The sequence below is a fragment of the Anser cygnoides genome, chromosome Z (genome assembly GCF_040182565.1).
Source record: "Anser cygnoides isolate HZ-2024a breed goose chromosome Z, Taihu_goose_T2T_genome, whole genome shotgun sequence".
Taxonomy (NCBI): Eukaryota; Metazoa; Chordata; class Aves; order Anseriformes; family Anatidae; genus Anser; species Anser cygnoides.
In genome coordinates, this window is record NC_089912.1 from 31575451 (window position 1) to 31590695 (window position 15245).

General features: G+C 42.1%; 1 protein-coding gene across 3 annotated transcripts in view; it reads right to left on the minus strand.

Moving 5' to 3' along the window:
• Positions 1-306: 306 nt before the first annotated feature.
• PIGG (phosphatidylinositol glycan anchor biosynthesis class G (EMM blood group)) overlaps positions 307-15245 on the minus strand; it is an 88487-nt gene continuing 73548 nt past the window's right edge. Inside the window, exons 13-14 of one of the 3 annotated variants that reach the window (XM_048051021.2) lie at positions 1951-2066; positions 1554-1692 (exon numbers count right to left, since the gene is read on the minus strand). In XM_048051021.2, the coding sequence (XP_047906978.1) occupies positions 1952-2066 (115 nt within the window). In that variant the 3' untranslated portion in view covers positions 1554-1692; position 1951. Of the gene's footprint in view, positions 2067-15245 lie in introns of all 3 variants that reach the window. The other 2 variants (XM_048051020.2, XR_010827434.1) reach the window with 2 other exon arrangements.

The window sequence follows — 15245 nt, forward strand, 5'->3', positions numbered from 1 at the left end:
GCTCAGGATGGTCATCATTGTATAATCTTCTCAATTCTAGCACGGAAAATGTCATTGTTAGGAGTGTGATGTAGTGCCCTGTCTAGCCACCACACCTTCCCTTAAACACACCTCTAATGCTGCTGGTATCTTAGCCCGCTAAACTACTTCTCTGCTCATGGCTCATAACTCTCTACCTTAGAGTGGGAAAATTGATCCAATGTTCAGTACAGCAGCAACCAACCTGATTTAACATTTAAAAATTCGTAACAAGAAACACAACGATCTTAGCAGAGGGAAATCCATCAGTTAATGATTACACTCAGGAAGGAAATATTGCCTTTAATAGAAATGCTGCTTATTAAAAGAAAACAAAAAAACACCTCTTACCTGGGATATTTGTACAATTATATTATTTAATGATACATTCAACACACACATAAGAAACAAACAAAAAAAAAAATCAAGATTAATGAATATAAGACCTTGTGAACAGCAACAAGAAATCCTGCATATTGCAGGATGCTGTAAAAAAAAATAAAGAAGATTTTTTCAGTGCCCACAAGAAACTGATCTGTACTTACACTGAGATCTGTATTTTTAAATTCAAATTGCATTTATATATATGTAATTATTTTAATCAAACCAAAACCATTGAAGTATGGCCTTTTTTCAAGTTTCAATAAGTAAATTAACGCTAGGCTTGGTTTTACCTAAGCTTACTGCCTTTACTAGTGTCTTCTTCCTTACAGTGGTTTGTTACATAAATGTGTCAAACAAAAGCTTTCCCAGCACAATAAACTGATTAAAATGGGCTGTCTCTTGTGTTTTCTCATTATCTCTTTGCTAAAAATAATAATAAATCACATTTGCAAATGTATACATATAAGTTGATATAACTTTACATAAGGTTACAAATTACTACAAGATTCTAAACTGTTTTTGGGGGACTGCATTTAATGAACTTTTATTTCTTCATCTTAAAAAAAAAAAGTCAGACATAAAAGTGAATGTGAAAAAGCCAGAGCTCAAGAATGCCTGAATATGAGACATAAAGTGTTCAACTCTTCTCCAAAGTATTTTTGTTTGAAACTCGAGAATGTTAATTTCAATCAAGCCTCCAAATTCATTTAAAAATTGGAAAAAAAGCAGTGTTTGATATCTAAGTTACATATTAAAAATACAACTTTATATTTGGCATACAGTGAAATTCAGTCATGTAACATTGTGAGTCAGTTATTCAGGGATTGTCATAATGACAGCTATAGAATAAAAGTTACCTATGAAAAAAGTTTATTTCAATTCAACAGTTTTAAGTAAATGCAGTTTAACACAGGACAAGCCCTTCAGACCTATGTGATACTAGCTGAAATACACAAGGTTAATCTTCCAATTCTACCCAACAGTACTAAGCCACTGTTTTCTTTCTTCCATTCCAGTGACACACAGGGTATCTCAGTGCAGAACTGTGTACTGCACACTTATTTTCAGTCTTGCACTTTCTGAGAGTGGTTCTGATCCATGGCTGTGAAGAACAAGCAGATCGCGGCTGTGATGAACACATGCACTCCCTCATAGAGCAGCTTTGGCGAGAAGACGCTCCATATGAACAGGTGGTAACGCAGGCCTGTTACCAAAACAATGTAGATGGCAACTGGAATTGAACGCATTAGAGCGTAGCAGAAACAGCCGTGGCCCACTGCTGCTGCATTCCTGTAACAAAAACAGAGGAGTTCCTTCTCAGGCAAACTTAGCAAACGTCCTGGTTTACCCACTCTTTAGTATTAGTTCACATCAGGAAAAATGTTCAGACGATGTCCACTTGGTGTTAGAAGACTGGTTATTGATGCAGTGATGCAGCTAAGAACATGCTTTTCCTTATCACCTCCTCTGTCCTACAGAGTGTGTAAGTACGTTAAGTATTCGCATAGCAACTGCAACCTCAGTAAAGGTAGACACCCAGTAGTTCACCTCAGATGGAGAAGTTTCTGTGTTTTAATACATTTTCTCTACTTGCTAAAGCCTCCATTAAGCAGTTTCCGGACAGCTTCATCCCTTGTTGGCCTTCCAGTGCCCTTGAACAGAATCTGGATGGTGACAGGCAGAGAAGAAAGACTTCAGTACCCCCTCACAAAGAGCCTAGCCTGTACCTAGCATCTGATAATCCGATGGAGCCTGCTCCCCTTGTAAAAGGCACAGAACTTGTCAGAGCACACTACACTACTGCCCAGAACTAGTAACGTATGAAAAGCAACATAAAAATTGAGCTATTATAAAACTTTGCAAAGCTAGCTTAACCACTCTCCAGAGAACACCATGTTCTTAGGCTTACATGAGCAAAACATCGTGTTCCTGTCACAGGAGCTTAGCTTAGCTGAGCCCACTGTATTACAAGAAATGTCCACGCCATACACAACCTACATGGTCCAAATCTGCCACACTGAAGTATTTTTGTAGTTGACAGGAGTCAGGTGAAAATGGAAGTGAACAGGTTTTCTGCACTATGACTGTTCTCCCTTCTCTGAAGTGTCAGCACATCAGCAAAGATACTGGGCTGATATATGTTCCCTTTCCCCAAACCACACCTGCAGAGACTAATTCACACCAAATTCAGATGCTTACCTGTTTGGACAAAAGGAAGGAACAAAGCTATTTCACTGCAATAATGTGCAGAACCTTTTCCTCTCCTCATCAAAATGTTTTACTTCATCAGTTCCCAAAAGAACACACTGGCAAAATGATTTACACTGAAATTCTCTTACGAGAAACTGTTCTGCTCCTCCTGGTTTTTAATTATGATCGTGTTCCAAATAATAAAAATTTAAGATGACTAGCACTTCTGTGAGATGTAAATTAGTCACTTATGACTAAGTAAGCTACAGAATACAGTGTTTTACATGAACCATTAAACTTCTTATGCTTTAAATCAAAATAATTAGGATACAGTCCTGTTTTCCAGTGAAAGCAAGAGCAAAATTCCCAAGGCTTTCAGTGGAAGGAAAGAACAGGTCACGAAAGCAGAGCTGAAAAATGAACTAAGAACAGCAGGTGTGAATGACTGAAAAACATACATTCAATTCACAGGTAACTATCTCCCTAGCTGCTTAGCCAGAGACAGTGACTTGGGAGTGAACTAGGCTCCTCCCTTCTTCTGTACCACTTAGCCTTCAGTGAGATTGTGCAAATAACTAGCTTTATGTTTAATAAGCGATTTTGTTGATTTTTTGAACAAGATGCAGTTCACTCAGTCTTAGCTGTCTTCATGCTGCTATGAGTAAAAACAGTACTTGTAGTAGTTAGATAATAGAACTGAATAAACAGACGAAATGTGGTTTTGTGGTTTTTTTTTTTTAAATGCAACAGGCAAACAGGCAATTTTTAAGCCATTTTTTAGAACTGATCATCTAGATGAAGATTATTGGTACCCTCAACACCAATAATAGGATTTTATAGCTCCATAAAAGGATTTTCAATTGAATCATAAAAGAGAGGAGTGTCCATGAAGTTATAAATCTAGGTCTTGCAAGAACCCTGCTTTTTAAATTTAATTTTCAGTTCATCTCTTTTTCCCCAGTTCATGCTCACGTTAACAACACAGTTAGAGAAAGCTCCTAGCTGTAAATCAATTATATTCCTTTTCTTTTTTTAATGGCTAATTTTTAAATTAATAAGAAACTGGTTGTAAGACTATTTTGAATGGAATCTGTGTGTGTTTACTTCTTTGGCTCAAAAATTGGGCAGACGTAATATTTCAGATACATTTTATACTGGAATAAGAGCACACGATAATCTTCATCATTAACATTTAAATTCTCTATTTTTGCATTATGCTTTCTAGCAAACAATCCCCAAATCAGAAAGTAAACGGTACCATTCTTTCTCTAACCTGATACAGTAAAAATAATGAACTGTTTTCTGTTTGCGTAATACATTTACTTGCAAAAGATTTCAGCACTCACTTCGTCTCTGAACAAAATATAGTCACCTACCTGCAGAGGGAAATCTCGGACAGTTTCACAGTACAATGCAGCTGTGCAATTTAGAGAAGGCAACAGAAGCACCCTGTTTCCAAGTTAAATTGTTAGTGGGGCTCAACAGCAGGATAGTTAGGTATGTTTTGGAGCTGGTATAGCAGTTCACACGCCTGTTGTTGCAGAAACAGCACTGGAATGACTGAGCACAAGCAGTTAGCACTACTCTGCTACCCTGACGCTAAGGCAGCACCTCAGTTCTTCTAGCACAGCACCTTTCTGTGTGCTTCTGCTGGGAACCCAGTTTGCTGAGCATCTAAGCATAACGACTTTGTACGCTTCTTCTCCTTGCTCTACACACACAGAATGACCACGGTGTACAGGGCTTAGCAAGGCCATAAGGAAAGCAGTTGCCAGGGCTCAGGCTGCTGCTGTTAACGTGACCAAGTTTGACCACCCAGTTGGTTCAGCTGGTTCCTCAGTTACTACAGAAGAGCCACTAGGAGAGCAGGCCACACACCTACCCTTACCATTTATCAGCTGCATCAGCCACAAATTAATAATCATGCAATCCTTCAGCACTTCTTCGGTGAAAACAAAGGAAGATGACAGGGCACATCTAAAGCATCGACCTGCAACTACTCCATACTGAATTATCTCTGCAGCAGCTAATTCCTTTCCATGTTTAAAGGGGAAAAGCAGAAATAGAGGGAGGTAAACCATATATATTACTTCAATGTTCTAACAGAACCAGTCCAACATTCAGACATCTGCATAATGGAGTTTAAAAGGAGTATATATATACATACATATATATATACATATATGTATAACATATATATACACATATATATACATATATATATAAAGAAAAGTACCCAACCTCTAATAGTGAGCTCATTTAGCAAGCTGACTTCTGGAGACTCCACTGAGAAATCCAGATGGAGTAAAGGTGATAACGTGTATCCAAACTTTATGCGAGAGTTATGTTGAAGATTGCTAGATCCAGAAAAATAAATGCTTTCAGAGACTTCTACAGTGCATACTATCCGTCAACAAAACCCCTCTCTTTTAGTTGAATATTTAATACACGGGGAAAAAAATGGCCAAGGACTTGTACTATTAATGGCTTCTCTGTTTCTTTGGATCTCCTAAAAACCAATTGCCAATGTGCTGCCAAGAAAGCTTTCACCTCTCATTCCCTGTTTAATATCATACTCATGATATTAAAATGGGTTACACATCACAATACAAAGTTTGTAAAATAAAAAAAATTACAGTGCCAAAAACATGAAAGAAAAAACACTCTTTTCTTGTAAAAGCATGTCTTCCATTTATACAGAATACCTGGCAGATGGCGGCACAAATTTTGTAGTTTTAAATCAAGCTAAAAAGCTCCACAGACAGCCCTACAAATGCTTCCACAAGGAATTCAGAAATGCACCACTTCACATAGTTCTCATCTTTGATCACAAAATTAAATAGACACCTTAGAAAAATGCACACATACAAGTGAGGAATACCACGGGGTTGTCATTTTGCTGGGACTGGGGAATATATTTCTGGAGGTTTTCAGTATGAAATCTACTAAATACTTTGAACAAAAGTTATCCATCTAGCATTTCTGTCCTTCCAGCTCCTGGTTTTCTAGCTGTGTTTCACTGCCTAGACTACATCTTATTGGGGACACTGAATTTACATACTTGAAGACAATTTTTACTGCCTTTTTTTTTTTTTTTGTATTAGTGACACTTTTCTTTCTAGGCTTTCTTCCTATTTCCGTTTAAATATCTCCCTGTTTAGTGCTCTCTGAAAAATAGTTGGCACTTTGTTAATCTGTCTTCTACTTACTAATAAAAGGTTGCAGTCAGAAATAAACCCTGTAGCACTCCAAGTATCTATCTGCAACATCTGAAGAGTATCTGTAATCCAAAAGAAAATCCTCAGATCTAAGCAAATATCAATTAGTTTTGCAAGCAAGAACAAATTTGCTATGTCTCTCCCACCTGCCCTGTTCTCACCTAGAATGATTCTTACAGTGCTATTTTAGATTACAGAATACAATCCTGCATTGTCATGGAAAAAAATATTGTATTTTTTGCATATCCAAAGGAACCAAGAGCCCTTTGGAAATTTACTTGATCAAACCTAGTATAGACTATCAATCTGAACAGGCTTTTTCAATTATTTCAGTATTAATTCTACAGAGTCACAACTTTTGACATCAAACCCTGTCAAACGAACAGGTATCAAAAAGAGCAGTTGCTAACAAGTTAAAAGGGGATATGTAGTCTATTCTGCAACCATAGAAGTGAAAGAACTTGGAGATGACCATCGGTTTTCCTGTCTATCCCCTCTCCCAGTAAGAAGCTACAACAACCCGAGCAAGGTCTAGCATCTGTGGTAGTAACTTCAGTGACTGTGGTATTTAGTATTTAGTACAGCATGGGTGAACTGCAGAATAGGGTTCAGCAGGTTCTCATAAGGGCTTAGCTGTGAAGGGCTATTAAGCCCTGAAACTTCAATTATCTTCATTTCAGCACCAAGAGCAGGAAAGCCCACTTTCGCTGCTGACATAATCAGTTGTTCTGGGAGCCTTCTGTCAGAGAGAGAAGTCTCAGTCACCCAAGCAGAGGTAGGTAACTCCTTTCAGCAGCATCCACTCATCCCTAACCTGCTTAGAAGAAAACACTGTCTAAAAAATGGGGTGTGTATCAATTAAGTTGCAGGTTCTCTTTCCCCTACTTCAGTCAGGCTTGGCCCTAGAATACAGCTACAGAGGAAATCCCTAAATAGGATACCCAACAAAGACTTACATGAGATCCAGTTAGGATCCAGTAGGAATCCAGTTATCCTGGCATTGCACCACGTCTGAACAGCAGCTCTGAATGGCTACTGTCGTTATTTAACTGTTAGGGCAAGAGAAAACTGTACCTTTAACAGAGGCTACAAAAGTCCTTCTAAAAACCTAGCAACCTAGCCGGACAGACGCCCATAAGACCCAATTCATCGCCTGCATGTGCTCATTTTCCCAAATACTGATCCTGTGGCAATCAATTTGCAAAGGACTGGACTGCTTTCCAGCTTCACTGGATCAGCCCCCACCTCCCCTTAGAGAAAAGAGAAAACACTTTACTAGCTCAATTACCCTTATCTATTTCAGGATTGCAGGAAAAGAGATAGCTAAACTGCACTCTAGGCAACACTGCAATATAATCTCTAGATTTCTTCACCACAAAGAAGCCACTCCTTTCCAGTAGGTACTTGTGACTCTCTGATCCACCTTCCTCCACCTAAGCTACAATAGCTAATGTTGAGTTCCATCCCTCCTTTAAAGACAGGATTCCCATGAAACCCTGAGTGCTCTGCTCGATATGTTTTTCCTCACGCACTACTTCTGTGCAAGAGCACAGTGGTATATACATAGTGACGGTACAGCCTGCTGTCAGTGCCTCAAGCTTTCCCATCAGACTCCGCTAAGGCTAATCCTTAGCAAGTGCTACCCTGTTCAGCTCAGAGAAAACCAACAAAGTTTAATCAGTCTGCTCTTGTTGACACTGGTCCAGACTTTAAAGCAGTAAGGTATAGCCAAATCATTAAAATTCCTAACAAGCAAAACACAGATCATAATTATTTCAAAGCCCAGCATTAGTCAATTTTATGCAAGTATTCTCCCAAAACCCACTTAGCATTTCTGAAGACTTCCAGTAGAAAAAGGCCTGAAGCATTTTACATCAGCATCATACATGCAAGCAATAACAAGGAAACTTCTAGCTTGGTTTTCTGCTAAGGTGCACCTACAGGCTTTCCTGCCCCCCTTGTAAACAAACTGCTCTCCATCATCCCAGCTAAAGGTGTAACCAAGCATTCCAGCCAAAGATCGGTCCAGATAGGCACGCTATGCAGAGACTTAAAAAAGGTTGCTACCATTTTATTTAGCTAAAATCAAACTGACCAGTTTAGAATATACTGGTCTAACAGGGCAAATGAACAGTGTCACAAAGCATTTCTAGAAAGGGAAGGCACAAATTATTTAAGAAATACTTGCTCTTCAGCACTGAGGGCAGAGTCAGTTCTTTCTTGTATTTTTCCATTACAGTAGCTATTTTTAATCTTGTGACTTAACTAATATAACAGCTCTCTCTTCAAATTACTCCTGCAATCCCAATAACAACATACACATTTAAGAAGAACTTGTGCACTTTAAGAAACGATGTGAGGAAAAGCAGATAGAAAAATCCTGAATAAAAGCAGAAGGACAGCATCCTACGTACAGTCCTATCCACAGCTGCCTGAACCAAGAAGTCTGTCTATGTTGACCACAGCACAGAAAAGGAATAAAAACTAATGGCAAAAAAGAAAATACGCAAGTCAGAACTGAAATAATTCTGCTCAAATATAGACAAAAAATCTCCTCCTCTTTATAGTTCACATTTCCTGCTGCCCAAAATCTGCAGACCAAACCAGAAGAAAATATCACTTTAATCAGCTCTGCAAGACCAAAGATTGTGAAAGTGAACAGTGCTCAGCTGGTGTTATGCAGATGGGCACACCAGTACCTCTTTACAGGTTGTCACTGTTCTCTGGAATTTGTGTTTTTAGCCAAAGGAAATTCAGCCCAGACCTCTAACCATCAGCCACCACAACAAAGGAGAAAATCTTCAACAACATGGAGTAGTGTGGACCTCTGAGGATGTGAATGTATCCACAAATGTGACCCATGAGCAGGAGCTGCAATTAGCCAACTTAGCTTACCACTGTCAATATCCATCGTGAGGTGCTAAAGCTGCCAATTTCCAACTACATTCCAATGCCCACTGCGCGATATTGATTAGACGTGTCTGAAAGCCTCCAAAACATTAATTATGTAGCGTGCTAAGTGTCAAACTGTCTGCAGCTAGCCAAATGGGCAATAATAGGCACAAGGATTTTCTAAGTTCCAAATCAAACCATTTTCATTTACCATATTGCTTCAAGTACCGCTTACAGCATGTATGACTAACTCATTATACATGATCTGGATAAGTAACTAGAACACTGGAGACAAAGAAGCATAAGCATTTCCAATACATTTCATTTTAACACTACTCACAAATGAGCAGGACACGCACTTGTTCTCCCATGACTACAAAGAAGGTTTATCTGGTTTTGGTTTCATCTTGGGTATGCCATATTTAATTTTAATATTTCAATGTGAGAGCTGAAATCCGTTTTCAACTTAGATTTCAAGGTTCTTCCTGAACATGAACTACTTAAAGAGAGATGTGTGAAACATTCTCTCCTTGTCTGCTTTTTGCTTTGTTATAAACATTGTTTCATTTGTCCAATACATCTGAGAATTAAGAACAAAATTTTAAAACCTGTTCTATTAGGAAAACAAATAATTCTTCAGAACAATCATCAGATCCAGTAACAACTTGAGATCATATTATGACAGAAACTCTTCTCAAGAAAAATGAGAGAAATATGGTAAGATGCTACATACAGTCCACTTAGAAATTCTTGGATCCTACTAGACTAACCATGCCTAAAAACGTTAAGCCTTGTAAAGACTGTAATTTTAACAGTTTCTGAACTCAAATCCCAAAGTCTCAAAAAGTACCGTGACATTGTATAGTGGTTTTGCTGCTCATAACCTATGCATTGGACAAGCAAAGACAAGGAAAATGGATTACAGCAGGATATGTAAACCCACGTCATACCACCTCTGCAAAGGATGAGACAACTCAAACACCATGGAGCACAAAAGGAATAGTAAACAGAAATTCACATAGGCAAGAAATCAGGTGGCAGAGCACTTTGATTTTTTTTTTTTTTTGGATCATATCAGCTACAAAGACAATGGACCAGAAGAAAACAGTGCCAACTATACTGACCTGTCATGTGTACATGCCAGCAAAACTGGTAAGAAAAGGAGACAAGAACTCAAAGTCTTTCTTCCATATGGTTTCATGTAAATAGCAAGCATAAACATATCCTTATTTTCTTAAAGAACCTCACCAGACTACTTGAATACATGCAAAAAACTTGATAGTGTTTTCCACTAGGACAATTTCACCTTTCACAATAGTTAATGACAATAATCTGACAGATACACAGTTTAAGACCTCCACCTGATTGTAAGCATAGGCTGAATTCTTGCAATGTGGTTTTAAAATTTCAGCAAAATTCCCAGAAATATACTTAAGGATTCAGGAAACCAGCATGACATGGCCATGTAAAAGTACAGGTTGTACCTAGAAACATTTCTACAATAAAAATGTAAGCAAGAGTACAAATATGGTCCTTTATTTCCAGAACCATCTTTCTGAATAAAGCTGTTCCTGCTTCAGCACTAATATAAACCACTGAGATCATTATCATGCAGCCCTTGATAATTGTAGAGGAGAAATAAAGTTGGTACAATGTTTCAACCTGAATATTCTATTTCAGAGTTAAGAGGATGATATTTCCAAAGTATTGAAGAGAAAGCGGAGATGATTCTTTGAGTGAAACATGCATACTGAATACTGCTACCAACTTTCTTCACAGTTGTGTCTTTGGTACAATGCGCAGTGGATTCGTCTTCGGAGGCTCATTGTTCCATGTGGAGCAATGCGATAAACTTGTGGGATTATGCAAGGATACCATTATTAAGTCCAAGTATCACATACTTTTTCTTTTGGCAAGTTTACAGGAGTGTTGGAGTTATGAATAACTTTCATGAAGTTGAATAATTAAAAACAATACTAAACATTAGCATAAAGGCTGTAGAGCTCCACACACTTTTCCTTGCAAGCAGAACGGATTACAGCAGGATCTGTAAATCCATGCCCTACTATCTCTGCAAAGGATGAGACAACTCTAATACCATGGAGCACAGACGGAATAGCAAACAGAAATGGATTCACCTAGGCAAGAAATCAGGTGGCAGAGCACTTTGATTTTTGAGGAAGATGCCTTGTGTAGTGCCTACGCTAGTTACAGAGCCTCCTACTCAAAGGACTCAAGCTGAGGAGAATGCAGAAAAAACAGCGCAGGATTTCTCATGCCATAGCTTTGGTGACACTGCAAAGCTCACCTTGGAGTCCAACACGGAAAATGTGAAGTAAACAGGACAGAGATGTTCCTTTGAAGTCTGAGTACGTTCCGTGGTGAAGGAACCTGAAGAAACAGCTCTGAGGAAAATAAGAACATCACCTGATGGACAGAGAGGGAGAAAGAGAAATGGGTATAGGAAGAATGAGAATGATAGCAGGGGAAAGAGGAGGGGGAGAGACAGCAAGAGAGGTGAGAGTGCAAGAGGGGAGGGGTGGAGACGGTGGAAGCAGGAGGAGCGAGAGGGCGAGAAAACTGGAGAGTGAGAGGGGGCCTGTGCTGCATATGGGAGTGAGACACAGGGCGCAGGCAGGACGAAGGAAGGGGAAGGGGGGAGAGAAGGAAGCAGAGACTGGGAGAGAGGGAAAGAGGGAGGAAGAGGGAGAGACACAGAGAGAAGCAGAGGTGCAGAGATGGAGCAAGGGACTGAAATGGAGGAAGGGAGAGGAAATGAGCGAGAGGTGCCAGGGCCAGGAGGGAATGCGAGAGAGAGCAGGGGATACCAAGGGAGGAAGAGCGGGGAGGGGTAGGATGAAGACAGGGAGGGAGGGCAAGAGACCTGGGAGGCTTCATGGTGGGTGTGAGAGTGGAAGTGAGAAGGGAGGAGAGGGCAGTTAATGGCTGGGGGGAGAAGGGGTGGGAAATGGAGTAACGGGCCAAGGAAGTGGCAGAGGGAGGAAGAAGAGAAGGGGCTGAGGAAAGGCGGGGAAAAGAGGCTCAAAAGTCCTCAGAGGGGAATACAGAGAAAGAGCTGAAGGGGGATTGACAGCAACTGGGGACTGGAACAGAAAAGGAGAAAAGGAGGGGAAAAAGGAAGAGCAGGCGGAGACAGAGACTGTCAGGAAAGGAGGACAGCAACAGAGGGGGAAGAGAGTGTGTCAGAGAAAAGGAGCAAGACTGGGAAAGGAGGAGGGTGGAGGAGAGAGACAAAGAGGACAGAAAAAGAAGGAGGGGAATGGGGTGGGATGATGGGGGAGAGAGTTGTCAGGGATGACAGAGAACGGAGAACAGGGACAGGGGGAGAGGAAAGGCCAGAGAGAGGGGAGGAGACAGAGAGAGGCCCAGCAATGGGAAGGGGACATCAGAGAGCAGAGAGAGGGAGGGAGCAGTAGGGGAGGGTGAGGGACAGGAAGGAAGCAAGAAGCAGAGCTGTCCACAGAGCAGAGAGAGGGAGAATAGGTATGGGGCTAAGGAAAACAGACTGAAGAGGGGAGAGAAGGTGCGTGGAGGGTGCTGCGTGTGCAGGGGAGTGGGCTGTGGGGAGAAAGAAGGAAAGGCAGCAGAAGAGCATGCACTGACACGAGGGAGAAAGACAATGTGGAGAGAGGGGGTGAGAGGGAAGGGAGATGAAAGGGCAGAATCGAGGTAGTGGTGGTGGGGAGATGGGAGGCAAAGAAAGAAAGGGGAAGAAGGAAAAAGAGCACACAATGGGAAGGGTGACATGGGAAGAGACAAAGAGAAGAGAGAGTGGGGAGGAGTGACAGGTGAGGGGAGTGAGTGGGAAGGGAGAGAGAAAACGGCTGGGGGAGAGGAAGAGATAACGTTGGGAGCAGCAGGAGAGGCAGGGGAGAAATGCAAGCAGGAAGGAAAGGAAGTGGGAAGGCTGAGGAAGAAGTCCAAACAAGGAAAAAGAAGGCACACAAGAGGAAGAGACCACAGGGTAGTGTAAGCAAATGGCAAAAAGGCAGAATGAGTGAGCAAGACAAAAAAACAGGGAAGAGCAAGTAAGAGGGAGAGGGACTTGGAAAGGAGTAGAGACAGACAATTGAGAGAAACAAATAGAAGCAGAGGCAAAGAAAGCAGAGTGTGACGGGGAAAGAGCAAACAGAAGAGTCAGGCAGAAAGAAAGAAAAGCAAAGGTGAGACAGCAAGCAAAAAGAAAAAAGAGGGAGAGGGAAATAGCAAGCATAGACAGGAGGGGCAGAAAGTGAGGCAAAGGAAGGAGACAGAAGCAAAGAGGAAGCACAAGAGACTGAGCAACAGGTAGAAGGATCAGAAGGGAAGGAGATGTGGTGGGACAGATTTAGGATGGCAGGGGAAAGCAGGGACAAGAAGAAGGACAGAATAGAAGCAAAAATGATGCAGACAGGGTGTAGGGGAGTAAAAGGGTGAGTGAATAAGGGGGCAGAAGGAGAGGGGATGGGAGTAAGGGAAAGAACAGGAGAGAAGGGAAAGGGACTGAGTCTGGGAAAGAGTGAGTAGTAGAGAAAGAAAATGAGGGGGAAGGAAAGACAGCAACAGGTGAAGAGAGAACAGAGAGGAAAAGACAGTGAATGGAAAAGAGCAAATGAGAGCAGGAGATCATGGCAGGGGGAACAAATGGCAGAGGGAACAGTATGAGGCAAGGGAAGAGCAAGAGGGAAAGAGCATGAGAGAGGAGAGGGAAAGAGCTGGTGGGAGAGGAGCAAGAGAGCAAGCCTTCTGTACAGCAGTCTCTGATTTCTCCCTTGGGAGCTTCTGGCAGCAGGGCCCAGTAACACCGGGGGACTCCTGGGAACCCTCCAGAAACTCTGAAGGTGCCCACTCCTGCCAGGCGTGGACACAGCAAGGGGAGCCACAGGGCATGGGCCTGAGGAAGCTCCAGCAGACTCAGACAAGTTCAGTCAGTTGCCTTCGACTGAGGGTACCTGAAGTGTTTGTTAAAGGTGCTATCAGGTATCGGTCTGTCAAGAACCTTTACAGCTGTTGACAGGGAGGGGTCTAAAGATCCAGGCACAGGGCACAGCTAAGGGACAGCAGTCTGTCCAGAAGGGTGCAATGAACAGATCCTCACCTCAGCTCTGACGAGCCTAAACCTTCTCAGGAATGGTCTTTACACACCAGTGCACAGCTTCCAGCAGCTCCCGTGGTGGATGCAGGCCTGCAAGTCCCCAGGCACAGAGATTGCTCAGGGCCTCTGCCTGATGAAAGAGGGACAGGATCTTCACAGAGACCCTACAGCTCCAGGAGTTGCAGACCCGAACTGCAGTGCAGACACCAACAAAGTCTGTTCCTAGCAGAACGGTAAGTGGAAATACTTCAGAAGGCCAAGGCTGGAAGATGGTGTCTTCTGGCAACAAGAGAAGCTCCTGCTCTACCATGAGGCTTTTGAGTACAGAACGAGTTCACTGTCTTTGAAGCTGCAGAGGACCTGGGTGTGCTTCTGAGTGAGGCATCTGGGCCAGCTGACCCTGAGACATGCAGGAGCACCAGGAGGAAGCATCAAGGGGCAGTACTGGGTGACTCTGCTGCTGGGCATGGACGTACCCCTCTGCTCACTTGATACGGTATGTAAAGAAATTTGCTGCTTGCCAGCGGCTGGGGTCCAGGATGTTGTGGAGAGATTGTCAGCCCCTGCCCAACCTTCTGACTGTTGCTGTTGTCCTATGTGGGCACCAATGACACCATCAAGGAAAGCAGGAGAGTAACAAAAATGAACTACAGAGCTCTGGGGAGCACAGTCAGGAGTATGGGGATCCAAGTGGCAATCCCAACCCTGGCAGTAAGAGGAAGAGGTGCGATGAGGAGGTGACTGATACTACGTGCCAAAATTGTTTATAGAACTGGCATTGGCAACAGAGTTTTGATTTCTGTGACCATGGGATCTGTCTAAGGATCAACATCTGCTTGGGCAAGATAGGATCAACCTCAAAAAGCAGCACAAAGGTATTTTTGCCAGGAGGATGGTGACCTCCTAGGAATGGCTTTAAACTAGGAATGACAGGTGAGGGAGAGAATTGTCAGTAGCTCTGTGAGGGTGTGGTGGACCGGGAAGACAAGCAAGGAGCCTCGGATGATGTGAGTGTAAGAAAGCACAAAATCAACAAAGCAGGGCTTAAGCAGGGTCACTTCAAGCATTTGCATGCACGCAAGGAAGCGATTCCAAAGCACTGTTACGGGAAAATCCCCCAGATTTCCCCATGAGCAGAGATCAATAGGAAAAGAGAAAAAGAAAGAGGGAAAGAGCAAAAAAAAGGAAATAGGAGAGCAAGAAGGAAGATAGAAGAGGCATACACAAGAAGAAGGGAACATGTGAGTAAGGGAAAGCATGCAAGAGAGAGAAGAGGAAAGCATAGAGGGAGATTGAGAGAGAAGTGCATGCAAGTAAGAGAGGAGAAGACCCAGAACTCAACAAAAACGTTAAGAGGAAGATAGAGAAGAAGAGAGATAGCACAAGAGAACAACCAAGATAAGAAGGAAAGAACAAAATGGTGTGAAGAAGCATACAAGAGAGTGGAA